The 17,433-nt window shown below is 30.8% G+C and overlaps 1 protein-coding gene across 6 annotated transcripts; it reads right to left on the bottom strand.

Moving 5' to 3' along the window:
* Positions 1-2,858: 2,858 nt before the first annotated feature.
* LOC113873799 (probable serine/threonine-protein kinase WNK9) lies at positions 2,859-7,456 on the bottom strand. Of its 6 annotated transcripts, none has more exons than XM_027512121.1 (8): positions 6,962-7,149; positions 6,846-6,883; positions 6,400-6,627; positions 6,234-6,283; positions 6,063-6,132; positions 5,733-5,890; positions 5,216-5,645; positions 2,859-5,117 (listed from the first exon to the last, which is right to left on the bottom strand). In XM_027512121.1, exons 6-8 carry the CDS (start codon positions 5,874-5,876, stop codon positions 4,048-4,050), a joined length of 1,644 nt encoding a protein of 547 aa, XP_027367922.1. In that variant the 5' UTR covers positions 5,877-5,890; positions 6,063-6,132; positions 6,234-6,283; positions 6,400-6,627; positions 6,846-6,883; positions 6,962-7,149; the 3' UTR covers positions 2,859-4,047. The 6 variants fall into 6 exon arrangements, with proteins under 6 accessions (XP_027367922.1, XP_027367917.1, XP_027367918.1 ...); XM_027512119.1 differs by having other exon boundaries at positions 3,702-5,117; positions 5,216-5,293; positions 5,462-5,645; ... (1 more) ...; positions 6,069-6,283; positions 6,962-7,229; XM_027512118.1 differs by having other exon boundaries at positions 3,803-4,112; positions 4,143-5,117; positions 6,063-6,283; positions 6,962-7,229.
* Between the last annotated feature and the right edge of the window lie 9,977 nt (positions 7,457-17,433).

The raw sequence follows: 17,433 nt of genomic DNA on the forward strand, positions 1-17,433 counted from the left end.
TAATTACTTATTGTTTTGTTTGACACATATTTTTTGTGGTAGGTATGACATTAGGTAAAAGTTGGATGCAAATTGTAATAAAATCGATAACTCTATTATTTTTTATCTATTTACTTCGGATAACTTGACGTGTAATATATAACAATTGATATTAAGAACCTTAGACCAAATGACACACACACACACATATATATATATATATATATATATATATATATATATAACTATAACAATTTATAAAAATATGTCATACCCTTATTACTAATAATTACTCATAAGATTCTATTTTCATCATTTACTTATAGTTGAAACCTTTAAAAAATCATGATATTAGTAAGTACTATTTGAATAATATAGTCATACCATGTATTGGCGTAACTATACAAGTGGACTCCAATCTTTTTTACATGCTAATAAACCAATTACTAATAATAAGAAATGCAACATGTGATTATCACTTCAATTAAAACTCTTTAGCCACGAACCTAAAGAGTTTACATTTTTTTGTTGCATGCATTGAAGAACTAATTTCCTATCTGTTTAATTCTATCCAAATTAAAATTAAAAAATAACTGATAACACAAACTTGGTCATATAAATAAATCTCATAATTGTTAAAAGTAATCACGAATTATCCTAAGATCTTAAAGAAGCAATCCATAACCATCAAAGTGGCAAAACAAAGTACATTATACTTAAGTTACCAAAATAAAACATAAAGCATCTAATCCTCCACCATACAACAAGTGGAGTCCTTTAGCAATAGACAATGAAAGAAACAACTAAACAACAGTTAGGATTTCTTAGGAGGGTCCTCCTCCATCTCATTAGTGCTAATGGGATCCTTCTCAAATTTCAGCTCAACATGGAGAAAAAGACGGGAAAAAGTCATCCTCAAAGTCTATAACAATTAAAAGGAAATATTCAACACCATAATATATAGCAAAAAGGAAAAAAGGAGTGAGATATATTTTCAAGTAAATAATTATTTAGAAAAGAAACAAAATAAAGTAAATACGAGCATATGTCACATGAAAACAACAGTAACTTTTACAATATAATAAAATGCAAGTTTAATTACATGATGCATAATCCATGCAAATGATAACTCTTGGTTTGGCAAAAATCTCATTTTTATGCTTATGCGACTCTGGATCTATAACAATCCTATTGTTCGAAAGTTGTTGGAAATTTCACTAGCCAGCATACATTTCGCATGTATGGTGAGGACTTGAACCTCCATCAGCCGATCTAGCTCGACTAACATGATAAGCCTCAAGAGAGAGTCAGAAAAAAAGGAGCATCGTATGGAGACTCTCAACCAGAGTTCCATGGCCTAAGACACTCATAGGGTTATTGGTAAGTCACCCAACTCCATTAAATTACCTAGACATTGAGATCCTCTTTATGTTTCACCAACAACAATTATAAAATAACCTCGTGATTTCCTTCATAGGAAAGTAAGATTTTGCACACATTTGTCTTCTCAATAGTCATGCACACTTTTGGAGTTTCACTCTCTTAATCACGCACACAGGCACTGGCCAAATTTAAGATTTCATATCATTTTATCAACTATTTTGAACCATATATAGAGAGAATTGACAAATATTTGTACCCGTGCCTTAATGAACTTTCTCTAAATATTCTAAGCTCACTAGTTTTATCTCTTTTCTTGAGTTCTAATAATTATCCAACTAAAGTTACACTACTCATTTATTTTCAAAATAAAGAAAACAAAGTTTTCACAAAGTTTTACTTTTAGTCATTAGATTTAATTATTGAACTCAGGGTCTAAGTTGAAACCATGGTCAAACTCTTTAGAGTGCATATACTAACATACCAATTTTCTCTTAGCGTATCATCGCATATTTCCTACCTTTAAAGGGCTCAAATTCACAAATGGTGCTCCCTCAACCTGCATATGCCTACATGCATATTCTTAGTGCTTTAAACAATCAACAAATGAGTCAAACCATATATTTTCAAAGAGAACAATGCACAAGATAACTTGTTCAAGTACATCAGACATACAAGCTCATGTTGGGCATTTCAATGAAGTATTCCATTTAATTGTTCTTTGATTTTCAACAAACTTTGAGTAAATAGCTCATTTAAAATAATTTACAATTTTTATAAAATAATATTTACTCAAATATTAAGTGTAAAGTAATTTTCAACTAAAAGTTGAAAACCATCAAAATCAAATATCCAACATTAAAACTCCAAATTCTATACGTTAGAACGCTTAGTTGTTTTCTTAACTTTTGTTTTCTTATTGTTAAACATTGAAATGTCCAACTTCAAAGTTTTAGTTCCTAGACTTTTGTACTATTAATTTTTTTAACATTATTTTCATTCTATTTATCCTATAAATAATAAAATATTATAAATTAATTCAATTATTAATTTAATTTGATTAACAATCTTAAATATCAATAACTTAAATAAAATTCATAATTATTGATTATTTTACAAATTTAACTAATAAATTGTATAAATTAGCATTAAATAACCTCCAAAAATTACTAAATATAAATGAAATAATAACTTAATTGTAACTTTATCATACTCAAACTTAATTTTTTTCTTATTCTCAAGTAAAGTTAATACTTAAAAACAAATTAAAAAAATTAAGTTATTGCTTAAATTATTAAATACAAGAAACTCAGAAAATTGGTCATCCACTTAAATGTCAAAATGCATTTTTCATGTTGCTTTAAGTTGAAGTCTATGAGTATTGTAACAGTTCACATTGAGTTTATCTTTCCGAGCCGCCACACCAGATCATCAGCGAAAAATAACCATAAGTTATATTTATTATACAAGTGAATGCTTTGTCAGTTCGTGATTCTTAGAAGTCAGATTAATAAATAGCGCATATGACTTTTCATGAACAAGGAAAACGAGACACAGACACTTGAGGAAACAAAAAGAAAAAAATAAAAATCGTACAATTTCCACCAAAGAAAGTCAGCTAGAATGAGGTCAGTAGGTGGACCGATCAGACGAACCTTAATTATTATTAAATTAATAATATCATCAAGCAAGTAACTTGGTTAGCAGAAACATGGAATTTGATTCTTTTGGTGGGCCTTTCTTTCTCTTATTCTTGCTAATATCCTTTTCTATCCAATTAATTGATTGCCTTTAGAAAACAACCTCATCATCCATGATTGAGCAAAAAGCAAAGGGCCTCCGTGAAGCGGAGCAAAAAGTTCAGAAAACATCCCATTCAGCAACGCCCAGTCAGAACTGTCATGCCAAATAATTTATAGACCAAAAATTAATAATTGATTCCCTTGTCAACGTATATTCAGCCCCATCCCTTATCAATCATCATGCTCATGCATATAAATATAATTAATTGAGTTTCTTTCCTCTAGCACTAACTTTAACACGATAACATCCATAATCATGATGCAACCAGTGCATCCATGTTACAACCTATTCAGTTGCTTTGTCCATAAATAGCTAAACGGGATTAGCAACAAGGCATTTCAATTTTAACTATGTTCTTGGTTTTGGTACAATCACATAAGCTAAATGGATGAATAAGCACGCGCTTCACTCGGGACCCGCTCATCTATGGTTTAAGGGTAGATTTGACCAAGTTGCTACACTCAATTATTGCATATCTATTCAGAGAGGGAAAAAAATAAAGCAAGCAACTTAACACGCTAAGGTCTTATTCAATACTTGTTTCATAACGTAGGAGATAGAAGATACTTGACAAATTTACATAGACTCTACCCATCTTTGAACTTTGATATCTTACATGCCTCAATTATCCAATTCACGATCACTAACATTCGTAATCAAAATCTGATTTTCTTTTCCTAAATAAATGACACTCAAATGTATATTGATGCCTTTTTTGGGCCCAGGGGGAGGAGGATTATGGCTATTAGCTACTGGTTTCCATGAGGTGAATTGAAATTCCTAAAAAAAAGGTGGAAGGGATGTAGAAATCAGATAACCTCTATATGGGGATTTATATATATATGTATTTAATCTACAAAAGAATCCAATGAGTGCCTCACAAAATTATATATCAACAGCATCAACTGGGAGGGAAACTGTCCTGTGCAGAGAGTGTGGAAGCAAGGAGCCTGTGTAAAAACTCTTTGCAGTAACCATACCTTCTACAGGGGATTCCATCGCCTCGCAATTTTGGGCCCTTTGGGTGTCAGAATTGGGGCTGCTTTTATGGACATGAGGATGACTATTGGAATCACAGTTCCAGTTATTAGTGATGGGTTTCAACTGAATCCCATTGTTGCCTCCTTTTAATGTTTCTGTCAGTGAAGGTGACAAAATGCCATTTTCTGTTTTGTGCTCTGTGTTACAATGTGAAGATTTAGCCCTAAGCCCAAACTGTTGATCCTTAAGTTCCCTTAACTCCATTTGGTACTTGGCTCTGAGCCATCTAAGTTCCTTTTGGATCTCTTTCTCATAGTCATCCTCAAGGTCACAATATAATGACCGAATAGTGGAGAAATCATGCGTTCCTGATAAATTTCGAAGGGAATTTGCTGCATTGGGAGCAAACTTGTTTTCCCAAACATTCTGTCCTTGATCTTCAGCAGATATTGATTTATCCAATTGTTCATATTGTTCATCAGAATGGCTTTGATCGGACTCTACAGGACTCAGTTCACGACTTTCATGCTGATTCCATATTGCCTGATACTCCCGGCAGTCTGATTGGCTTGATATGTTTAGATCCCCTCTAACATGATTGTCATATTCATCAGATTGGAAAGTAATCTCCCCAAACCGCCCATGCATTGAAGCACATCCATGCTTACAACACTCGAGAAGTTGCATGTTCTTGTTACCTGGATTATGTGATAGAAAATCCAGAAGAGATCCGCTGGAAGTATGATTAGACACACAATTGTGACAGAAACCTTGATTTGCAAAACGGGGAGTCTCATCGATTCCTGGTCCTTGTCTCCATTCAGGTACCAAGGAAGCAATTTCTCCATCTATCATATCTGCTATTCTGGTAACATCCTGATCAGTAATGTCGAGTTCTGCAACCATTTCAGTTGCCACACTTATTGCCGTGTCCATCTCTATGTCAAATGGGAAATAAATATTTCGGATACGACCTGTGACATACAATCAAGCCAACTGATAAGCATAAATTCCATAATGAAATATACAAATCAGAGGTTTAAAGAGACACAATAAAAAGTAGCATCCCAACCTTCTTTATCTGCAATTCTTAGTCTCAAAAAGATGCCACCATCATCTTTCCTCTTGCCCTTGATGCTTATGTCAACATCTTCAGAGGGTTCATCATCATGGTACTCAAAAAGTTCAATTCCACTAGGTTCAATCTCGGCCGGATGAGGACACCAGTCTCCTTCATACCCAAAGCCATTTGAGTATTCATTACTGAAATTACTATAGCTCCGATGAAGATCAAAGAATGGCTGTCTGATGAGTGGACCAAAGTCATCCAATTCCCCATTGTCCACAGGTCTAAAATCATATTCATAATCATCAATTCGAAGAAATGGGTCATCTAGAAGCTCCCTTGCAGAAAGCCTAAGAGATACTGTAGCCAAGCACTTCTCAACAAATTGTCGCACTTCTGGATCCTTTACTTTATACAAAGCATCTGGCTTTTTCCCCTGGAGATAGAAAATGCCTATAAAATCTCCCCACCACAGAAAAAAAAATCCTTATCAATAAGACACAGAAAAAGTGAGAAAACTTACGGAAACAACTTTCTTGTAGATTTGAGCTGGATGAGTACATTCACTATAAGGATATTCAAACGTGACCATCTCTAATATGCACATCCCAAAGGAATATATGTCAACTAATTCATTATATGCCTCTTCATATACTTCTGGAGCCATGAACTCAGGCGTTCCTGTAACGACAGAACCAGATGAAGCTTCAAGTAGAATCACTAATCCTTGGTATGGCCAAATCATTTTCAAAAGGCATCAACTAAGTGAACTAATTATAATTGGTTTTTGAGCTGGGCACATCTTGTCATGGTACCTTCTGGTATGAAATTTACTGAAATTAAATAAACATACCTACACAATGAGCAGCCTGGGATTTACGGAGAATTGCAGCCAATCCAAGATCCCCAATCTTTACTTCCCCCTGGTTTCCATTGACAAAAATATTATCACATTTTAGATCTCTATGGATCACAGGCGGGTCATGACTATGAAGATAGAGAAGCCCACTCAAGATCTGTCTACACCAATGCTTCACTGCTCTGATGTTAACTCTCTTGTGCTTCAGCCTATACCTATTTGACAATTAAAACAAGTGAAAATCTGAAAGAAGAAGAAATAATAAAACCAAAAGAGAATGATGAAAAAAACAATGCAGTAGGGAGAAAGTACTTGCAACCAAAGAACTTACTGTCTAAGTGTACCGGAGGTGAACATTTCAGTCACAAAGTTGATATTCCTATTTGCAGTATCGACCCAGGAGGTGTAAAATTTCATAATGTTTCTGTGCTTCAAAGTTTTCAGGAGATGAATTTCACAGTAAAGCCTCTCGAGATCTTCAGGGCTTTGCAGAAAATCATACAGCTTGACCTGGTTCCAAGCAACTTCAATCCCTTGATACTCATCGAATGCTCTATATCTGCATCAATTGAGAACCCAAACCGCCAAAATAAATTAAACTTTTTTATCAGATGCCATTTTCTACAAACTCAAGGAAAAGCATAGAGAAGCTCAAATTCTAAGGAAATCAGTACTGGGTCAGAAACATAATTAAGTGGGAGAACCAAAAAGAGTTGGGATTTAAGAAGAATGAGAAACGGGTGTCATAAATGAAATAAGAAGAGTTTGTAATCATACACTGTCTTTGAAGCTCCTTTACCAAGGATTTCATTGTACTGCAAGAATCAAGGAAAAAACATCATGAAACAGAGACATGAGAGGAAGAACGAGAGATGAAGAGAAAGAGGGTGTACTCTGCCGTATCTGCCAGTGGGATCAACTTCAACAAACTCAGTGTCATCTGTTTCAAGGTGTGTGACCCCATTCATCCTCTGAATTCGCTGCACTTGATGCCCTCTTTTTTCTTTTCTTTTTCTTATGATACGATGATTAGATTTCTCCTTATGCCCTTCCTCTTCTGTTATGACACGCCAACAGAACCCAAAAGGGAGGAAGAGAGAGGAATCATATTTATTTTTCACATAATAATTTTTTTTTCCGCAACCTTTCGAAGAGATTTTTTTTATTATAAAAATAGAAAAATGACCAAATAATTCACGAGAAAGAGAATATAATGGAGAGAGAGAGAGAGAGAGAGAGAGAGTTAAAGAGAATGGTGAAGGCAAAACTGTGTGTGTGCGCCACAATTTAGAGAGGATACAGACAGAGCCACCCAACTCATGACGGAACGTGACAAATAGACAAAGAGAGAAAGACGTGCACAGTCACAGCTAATGTTTAATTCATCTATCAAATAAACATTTAAACTATGATAACTATGAATTTAACAAGTTGAATCCATCGACCCATTTTGTTCCTTTATTTTTAGTTCAATATATAATTTTATTATTAAATTAAAAGATTAATCGCAACACAACAAACCCAGCACATAGAGAGCTGGCCTGTGAACTAAAACGTTAAATGAGAGAGTAACAACAACGGGATCCGTACGGCTCAAATCTCAGCTGCTTCAAAAAATTCTTATACTTTTTTCTTTATGATAGGAAAAATAAAGCACCAACGTTTGCTTTACCTGTTTAGGTGGAACTTTTAGGACACACGTTATATATATATATAAAGCAGCTATTTTTTATCTGTTATTTTTTAAAAATTATATTTTTCTGTCATTTAAAAATATTAATATCAATTATTATTTTTCTAATAGCATGCTTATAGAAAGAAAAAAAAAAGGAAAAGTGAAATAATAGTGTCTGAAATGTCAAAACAATAAATGAGATGAATGACGTATTAACAAATTATAAAAAAATTAATATAATTGATGAAATTCATTATTTTCTAATGACAGATAAATAATAATAATAATAGTGTAGAATAAAAAGGTGCCAATGAAGGAGGTACTTTTAAAATGATCAAAAAACGAACTTAAAAAGTTAGCAAAATAAATATCATTACCGTACAACTACCGTTAAAGAAACAAGAAATACGATGAACACATTTTGCATATGCTTTGGCAAAGTTTGGGGGATTTCCAACATATTTATTTTTTATAAAGAAACATTTACTTGCACGGGAAAGACAGAAATATGCAAATGAGCATTTCTTTATTTAAAAAAAAAAGATTTCGTTTCTCAGATGTGAAAAAAACTGTGGCATTAGATTTCTTGGCAAGATCAATTCTTTTGAACTTTCATATCTACGGGCAATTTAACTGGTCAACTAGTGTAAGGTTCGGGTCAACATAAAATAAATATTCCCCAGTACTTTTTAAAAGAAACAAAATATTAAATTATCAGATAAAAAATAATTAAATATATTATATTTTTCATAAATATAAATTTTATTTCAAAAATTTCTATAATATTAAATAATATAATTAATAATTTGTATATTTAATAATATTAATAAAAAAGAGTATAAAAAAATTTAACAATTAATATATCTTAAATCTATTATTTATTTTTTATAATAAAGATAAAAAAAAAGTATTCTATTTTGTTTCTTATAAGAAGGACTAGAAGGAAGGAGTATATTTATTTTTTTCTAATAAAAGTAAACAAATAAATCATTTATGCCTGAAGACAATAGAATAAGTTTAATGCTTTAGATATTAAATTGACATTTTGTTAACTTTGTTAATATCGATGAGAAGTATCGTTGAAATGGTATATATTGAGTAGGAATTGGATCTCTCCAACGGTACAACTTCTATAAGAGATTTGATGCGTGAAATTTAAATACAATGATAATAAAATATTATAATATTTTATACTTAGTTAATGATATATTTCGCTGTAGATAATTCTTCTTAATTAAAACAATTTTTTAAGGGTGGGAAGAGGATTAACTTTCAGATTTTCTTTGATGTGTCTTTGACATGTTTAGGTATTTTATATAATTTTTATGTAAATATAAATATTTTTATTGAATATAAATATATTTATTTGATTTTAATTTATTTAAAAATATACTTTTAATTTAATTTTGTAAAATTTTAAAAAATTATAAGATATTTTTCATCGTCGCTTAACAATGACATGATATTCTATTAAACATGTTATTTCAATAATCATTATAAGATAATATGTAATATGACTCGGCTAGATACATGCATATTATTATTAAACGATCATATAATATAAAAAAAACTAAAGTTTATAAATATTAAAATTAACACAAAAAAGTTTCAAATATTAAAGTCATTTAAATTATGTTTATAATGACTAAAAACATAGTACTTTATCTTTTAAATAATTTCCTATAAATGGCTTAACAAAAAAGAGGTAATTTGGAGACCTTCTTAAGAAAAATATTAAATTAACTTAACTTTCATTAAGATTATTATTATTATGTATTCAGTGTGTTTTTTTTTTTTTTGAGAAGGTTTAAAAATATTTTAAAACATCCAAAATTATAAGAAAATAAGATTAATTAATTTAAATAAATAAACATAAACAGTTAATATTTGCCCTACGGAATCATAAAAAAAATTATAAAGTATTTTTGAATTATCATATTTCAAAGTTTCACAGTATATGTTAAAATATTAAAAAAAACATAACTATTCAATAATTGGTGAAGATTGTAAATAAGTCATAATTTAAAACTCAATAATTAATCATAAAATCAACGTGTGATAAGTATTTTTTTATTTTTTATTTTTTAATAAATATTAATTTTTTCTCGTAGATTTTGAGTTCTTATTTAATTTTCTTTAATAATATATGTTTTTAACTTTTTTTAATAATATATGTCTTGTTTATAAAAAAAAAATATTAACAGATGATAAAAATTTAACGCAATTAACCATTAAAAGGAATTATTGCATGATACGTACGCTTTAACGATGAATGTGAGTACCAGTTATTCCTATCATTCTATTCGAACTTAAACTCGTTTTGTTTTTGCCGGAAACATAGTGCTGTGTATATAAGCTTTCGGGTATCACATTACGACGCCATATACGGAAAAAAAAAAGATGTTATTCGGTGATGTTCTAGAAGTGCATGCGAAGGTGAAAATTTCAAGCAAATAAAAATATTTTATTGCAAGATTTATGTTTTGACTAGCTGCTTTGAATGCGTTGGACATGCATAATTGGGATTTTTATATGCTTATGTTTCCATATTTATGTTCACATTCTCCAAAACTTGGACATACTCCTCCCCTCTTTCACAATGATTCAACTTAAATTTGCTTCCAAAGCCACAACCATGTTAGAAATCACTTTTTATATTATTAAATTTAAATACTTAATTTTCAATATAAAAAATTCAAATTATTCATTTTCAATAAGTCATATGACTCCTTTATATATACAATATGTCACAATTTTGTTATACTTTTATTATTTCCCAACGTTATCACTTAAATTTTAGTTAATTGTACATTTAATTTCATTTTAAATTTTAATATGTTATATCAAATTAATAAACAAATTTTACCTCCAAAAGTCAATCCAATAATAAAATATTATGTTGCATTTATATATATAACATTGATATATAACACCAAATCTTGTATTTAAACTTATGATGCGGGATCATAAATAAAAATTAGTCTGACTTTTTAAACTTCAAAATGATTTATAATCTTTTGCGTTGAAAAAACAACAATAAACATAAAGATGATATGTTTAAATGCAAATAATTTATTCATATTTTTTCCTCAAAATTTAAAGTATTGCATCTTTAATATATTTTCATTAAATAAAATATATTTTCATTATAGATAATAAAAAAAATTTATTATACCTCTGTCTTTTTTTAATATACGTTATATCACTGTACTTAAGGATGGTACTATTTTATTTTTATGTAATGTTTTATGAAAATTTTTATTTATTTTTAGTAAAAACTCTATAATGTATATAAAAAATGTTAATATTCCATGTAGAAAGGTTATAATGATGGAGGTACTGTATTTGCCTCCGTTGGTAAGACTTTCCCTCAATAGAAATTAAATTATTAATATAAATATTATAAATTTACATTAATAGTTCTTTAGGATAAGAAAAAAAAAATTTTAAGTTATAAAATTATGTTGAAAAATTTACTTTTTGAGGAGTTTTGAGAGTTTAGAGAAGAGTCTGTGCATGCTGAAAAATTGTGAAGAGTCACAAAAAGAATCTCATTCCTCATCAAGAAAGAAATCATATTTCGAGTAGTTTTTGAAAGAACATAAGACAGTCCATTGTTGCTCAAAAGATAGAAGTGACAGGAAAATATGCTAAGTTCATAAAACTGGAAGCTTTTCGAGGAGTTTCCAAGTCCCTTACACCAAAAATTGCTCGAAAAACAGGACTGGCAAGAAATTATTTTAAGTCCATAAAACTGGAGGCTTTTCAAGGAGTTTTTGAGGAGTTTTCAAGTCCCTTGCACCAAAAAACTACTCAAAAAATAGGACTGACAAAAAATATTATAAGTCCACAAGACTGAAGGTTTTTTTATGAGTTTTTAAAGAGTTTTCAAGTCTCTGACACTAAAAGTTGCTCGAAAAATAGGACTGACAGGAAATAGTCTAAACCACAAAATAGGTTGAGCCCCAGATTCCCTCCAAAATTGCCTCAAAAAACAGAAAGTGGTGAGAAAATATTCTAAGTCCACAAGACCAAAAAGGGCTCTCAGATTCTCCAGAATTAGTCAAAAAATAGAAATCAAAGGAGAAATTATTCTAAGTCCATAACGCTAAATGAGCTTCTAAGATTTCTCTCAAAAACTAGTCGAAAAATAGGAAACAAAAGAAAAGATTCTAAGTTCATAAGAGACATGAAAGGACTCAAGAGCTATTACAAAGCTAATAAGCAGTTACCAACAGTTACTGCTAGACGTCAGTTTCACAACACGAAGCAGGATCGTGGGCAATAGCAGTTACAAAAAAAATCACAATCGACAGCACAATCAAAGTTAGTCACGGATAATGGACAGCAGTTGAAGGAAGTTACTAAAAAATGCCTGCAAAAGAGGGAGAATGGTGGTAGTCTTCTTGCCTATAAATTCTCCAAAACTTCATTTTACAAAGGATGACTTTTTGCACCCAGACATCGTACCTAAAATTCTCCACACGCTGAAAACATGCACCATGCCAGACACTAGCTACAAGAAGATATACAGTTGTAGCTTGTCATTACTAGGAGTCATACGTTTATTTTCTTGCATTATTTACATTCCTGCATTTACTTTTAATTTGCTTTGCTTTGTTTTCCGTTCCTATAATTTTAGTTCTTGTTTGAGCATGTTTTCTATAAAAACTTCTACGCTTCATTCAGTTCCACATTATTACTGTCACGACTCCTTTTTTTATAAGGAACCAAGAACATTATTTATACACCACTTACTTATTTGAGATAAATAAATAATAGAGAATATAAGTATAAAATTTATTTTTCATTCAAAATAAACAAAGTTTCTTACAACAAATATCCAACAAAACAACATAATTTACATTTAATTCATAATTCTCAAATATAAAAAAGTTTTACTACATAACTCTCTCTATATAAGATCTCAAAATATAAGGGAAAGGACTTTAATGCAAAATCACTCGACTCCAACCATCTAACACTTCTCCACTGGCCTCTCAACCTGTGAAGTAGATACAACACCTGCTACATTTGCTCACGTACCATTGTACGATCATCACAGTACACACACAACAGTAGATACAAAAATGCAATGGTGAGCTTACAAAAATAAAATAAAATCATATATATAGTGCAAAATATTACTCACAGCAACAGTCTAATGCATTCTCAGCCCATCTAATGCACAACATGAAAATGGTTTGCAACTGGTTTCACAATCTAAGTAATCCAGAAGGAACTAAGCCGGTCCAGAAGCAACCCATTCCGGTATTTAGATCCAGACAACACAACATGCTCTATTGTTATACGTCTATCCACTTAAACGTGTAACTCGACTTTATAATGATGCAAGACATATATCTCAGCATGATGCAGCACAGCTAAAATTATTTCAACAACTTAGCTAAGACAAGTTTATAATAAATCAACAAAATCTCAGTATTTTGAATCAGTTATCAACAGTTACAGCATAGAAAAATAACTTTCAAGTATTAAATCCTTTATATATTAGATTTTATTAAAGAGATCTAACAAAACCAACTTAAATATTTCTTTAATAGCATATCCAACCGTTCAAAACATAGTTCATAAGTTAAAGTAAGATCCACTTACCTTTGAACGATGATTCACACAAGATCTACCGAATATTACTTGTTTTAACGCAAGATTCACCAAAGATTTGGCTTTAGAACAAAGTCTCTCCTAAGAACACCATGAACTTCTATGAGAAAGAGAAGGAAAAGAGAAATGAACGGTGAATATAACTTCAAACTTTGAGAAACTTACTTCAAATCCCTTAGAACAGACACAGAATCACAAATTTCGAGAGAAATCTAAGTTGAAATCTAAGTTGAAATCTAAGTTTAGGAATGTTTGGTATGAGAAAAAATAGTGATATATGACCTTGGGTCTTTCTAGAACCTTTGAGAAGTGTGAACAATTGAAAATTCCGTGCAAGGACCCCTATTTATAGAAAAAAAATTTGGCACTATTCACGTTGGAGTTACTATTTATACCACTTTACTGCTTATGCCAAAATTACTGTTCGCCAACACTGTTCACGTGTACTGTTCATCGACATTGTTTACTTTTTATTTTAAAAAAATAACTCTATCTAAATCTATTCCAATATCAAATAATCCTTCAATTAACACTTAACAAGTACAAAATATTATAGATTACTCAATAATAAATTACAGACTTGACAATTCTCCCTCTGAAAATAAATTTTCGTCCTCAAAAATTTCATCCCTTAGAGAAAAGATCGGGGTACAACTCCCTTATTTTCTCCTTTAATTCCCAAGTAGCATCTCTAGTAACTGGATCCAAAATAACCTTCACAAGCCGAATAGACTTGCCTTTAAGCTCCTTAATCCTAGTGTCCTCAATACAAGCAGTTGGAACTTCAACAGATAAATCATCTTGTATCTCTACAACATCTGGCTCGATTACATGAGACGGATAAGGAATATACTTCCTCAGCTGTGATACATGAAAAACGTTATGTAACCTTGCCAACTGAGGTGATAAAGCTAGCTTATACGCTACTAATCTTCTGCGATGCAATATTTGATACAGTCCAATAAACTTAGGAGTTAGTTTCTTTGCCTTCAATGCTCGTCCCACACCTGTAATACGTGATACTCTCAGGAATACATAATCACTAACTTCAAATTTTAAGGGTCATTTACGTCGGTCAGCATAAGACTTTTGTTGACTCTGAGTAGCTCTCAACTTTTTTCTGATAAGTTCAACCTTGTCCTTAGTTTCCTACAATATTTCAGGCCCAACTGTAACATCCTCGTTTTTGCTAAACAATTAATTTATTAATATAAGTCTAAGTTAATATATAGTACTTGATTTTTTGGGAAAAATTGGGATAATATTAGCATGAGATGCTTTAGACAAAATTGTTAGGTATATTTTTAAGAAATTTTTGGTAATTTTTAATTTTAAAATTTTTAAGTTTCAAAAAGTGTCAATTTGTGTTGGTTAAAATTGTTGTATAAAGTTAAAAATAATATTTTATTTTAAAAATAATAATAATAATAGTAAAAATTATAAAAAATTTATTTTTTATTTATAAATATTATTTGGAATATAAAAATAATTTGTTTTGTAATTAATGAGCATTTGTGGATTTTCTGGTTAATTTTACGTAAATTAGTTATATGCTCAAGCAGAAATTGCGTGTAAAAATTTTGGACACCAACTAAAGGATCAATAGTGTCAAAAATTATTTTATAATTATGTTTAATATATTTCATGATTATTTTTAAATTTTGGGATTTTTATCTAATTATTTCAATTAATTACTAAAGAATTAGTGAAAATTCTAATATTATATTATTATTTTTACTATTTAAGATAAGGATTAGTCTCTAAAGCTTCCCATTTCTTCCTTTCACTTCCGTAAGCCCCATTTTCTTTCTTCCAAGGAGCTTTGATCATCTTTGGTCTTAATCTCTTAAATTTTCAAGTAAGTTCATTAAATTTTTTTAATATTCCATCTATTTTCATCATTTTGAACACTTTTAACCGATTAATTTTTTTATTTTCTTCCTCTTTTGGGTGCTGGAACAGTGGCATGAGGGTGAGATTTTGTCCAAAAATTTTGTTTCTAAATTATGTTTTAATTAGCTTAATCTTTCTATATTTTATAATAAATAATTTTGGTGCTTTTTGTTTTGTTAAAAATACATTTGGGGGTTTAAAACCCTTGGTCTAGAGGTGCTGTCCCAAGAGTGTTATGAAGGAAAAATAATTATTTTTAATCACCTTTAGACTTATAGTATTCCATTTACATCATAGAAAACAATTGTAAGACCCATAAGCCATTTTTGCGAAGATTAGAAAATGATAGTTTCAACTCACTAGTAGTGGGTTGGGTGATTAATGCCTCTTAACATTGATCATGATTATGTGTGATTATTTGGTTAGGATCGTGGTTTGAGAAGTAGTGGAAAGAAATCGTTGGTGAGAAAAAAAATCGGTATACACTTCAAGGTAAGGGGGGACATATCTATTTTCACGGGTATAGTAGAAAAACGTTGAGAAATGGGTGTTTTATTCTTTGCTATGTATATATGAATTATTTGAAGGAATTTATAATTATTTCCATACTTAGTGTACAATTGTTTGATATTCCTTTTTGAAATTGATTTTATGTGTGATAAGGTTTCTATGATAATTGTTTGTTGAATTCAGTATAAATAATTGATTACCTAAAATACTTGAGGAATAACTATCATTCATGTGGAGTGAGCATATAGAAGGTCTGTTGAAAGTTGAAAAAATTTGGAGAATTGCGAAATAAAGATATTAAAAAAAAATTTCTTTAATTTCAAGTGGTTTGATCAAAATTTATTTAATAATTTTTATATATTTAAAATATACCTATATACATATTTAAATAATTTAAAGTATTATTTTAAATGGGTATTTTGAAATGTGGTGATAATTGGAAAAAGGTATTTGAGAGCCATTGAAATGAAAGAAAAGTTGTGAAATGTGGTGGTGGTGAGACTCTGTTTAAAATTTGAAGTGTATTGGAATTTTCTGGCTGTTTTGCAGAGAGAAGAAAATTTAGAAATATCTGAATTATAGAGGAAACTTGCCGGATTGTCGGTGGAAGTTTGAAATATATGTTGTTATTGATTGAAAAGAAATGTTTAATACCTAATTAAAAGACTGAAATTAGGTTCATGCATCATAAGCATGTAATGATGGTGGTGTTGGGTGGGAAGTATATGAAATCTAGGGGAGACTCCAGGTTAGTCTTGGGGATAGTTGGGTGTGATTGAGCTGGGCAAAGGCCAGGGCTCGCAACCCTGTGCTGTCGGTTCTCACTGCAAAACTGGACTATCCTGACAGAACCCGATGGATTATCAGAATCAATTGAGCTATATCTTTGAAACTATCTAATGAGATGGTTATGACCAAGAATGATTGATGACAGTGAACTCCTGATCCTTCCCAGAAAGAAAGAGAAAAAGAAAAAGAAAAAAGTTTGGGCCCACATGCATGTGTCAGTATAGCAATTAACTAGGTTATGCACAGAATCATACATGGCATGTACATTGCGTGTTGAGTTGTTGCTATTTGCTATAATGATTGTAAATATCTTGACGTGTTTTCTACTGTACTTTGGTTGAAATGGGTTTGTCTCACCCTTTTAGTTGCTATGTGTGTTGTATGTGAATATGTTTAGTAGGTGAGGACACAAATGGCCCGACCACCATACCAGTTCAGCGTCACGGTCAGATATGATCCTGAAGGAAGATGGGCGTACGATTGGGAACGACAACAGTTCACCCATACTGGCACTATTACCTTTTTGTTAGATAGATGGGCCAGGCCCACGGGCATACTCCATCCCCATTAGGGTACCCATGAGACTCACTTTTCCATTTACTCCTAGAGTACTGTTAACTTTTGGAGGAAATGGTATTTTTGATAATCATGGGTCTAGGGGGAAAGCTTGTGAGGTCATTTTTGTTGTTGTTGTCTCTGATATTGTGACCCCACTTTATTTTGTATGTAAATCAGCTATGTGTATATGTTTATATGACTGGATGACTGTATATTTTGACAGATGATTGCCATATACATATTTGGATAACTGATGCAGATGGTGTATTTAGTTTCTATTAATGTGAACAAATGTAAACTCATACATATGGCTTT

This window comes from Abrus precatorius, unplaced genomic scaffold (assembly GCF_003935025.1).
Source record: "Abrus precatorius isolate BTA unplaced genomic scaffold, Abrus_2018 Scaffold7, whole genome shotgun sequence".
Taxonomy (NCBI): domain Eukaryota; kingdom Viridiplantae; phylum Streptophyta; class Magnoliopsida; order Fabales; family Fabaceae; genus Abrus; species Abrus precatorius.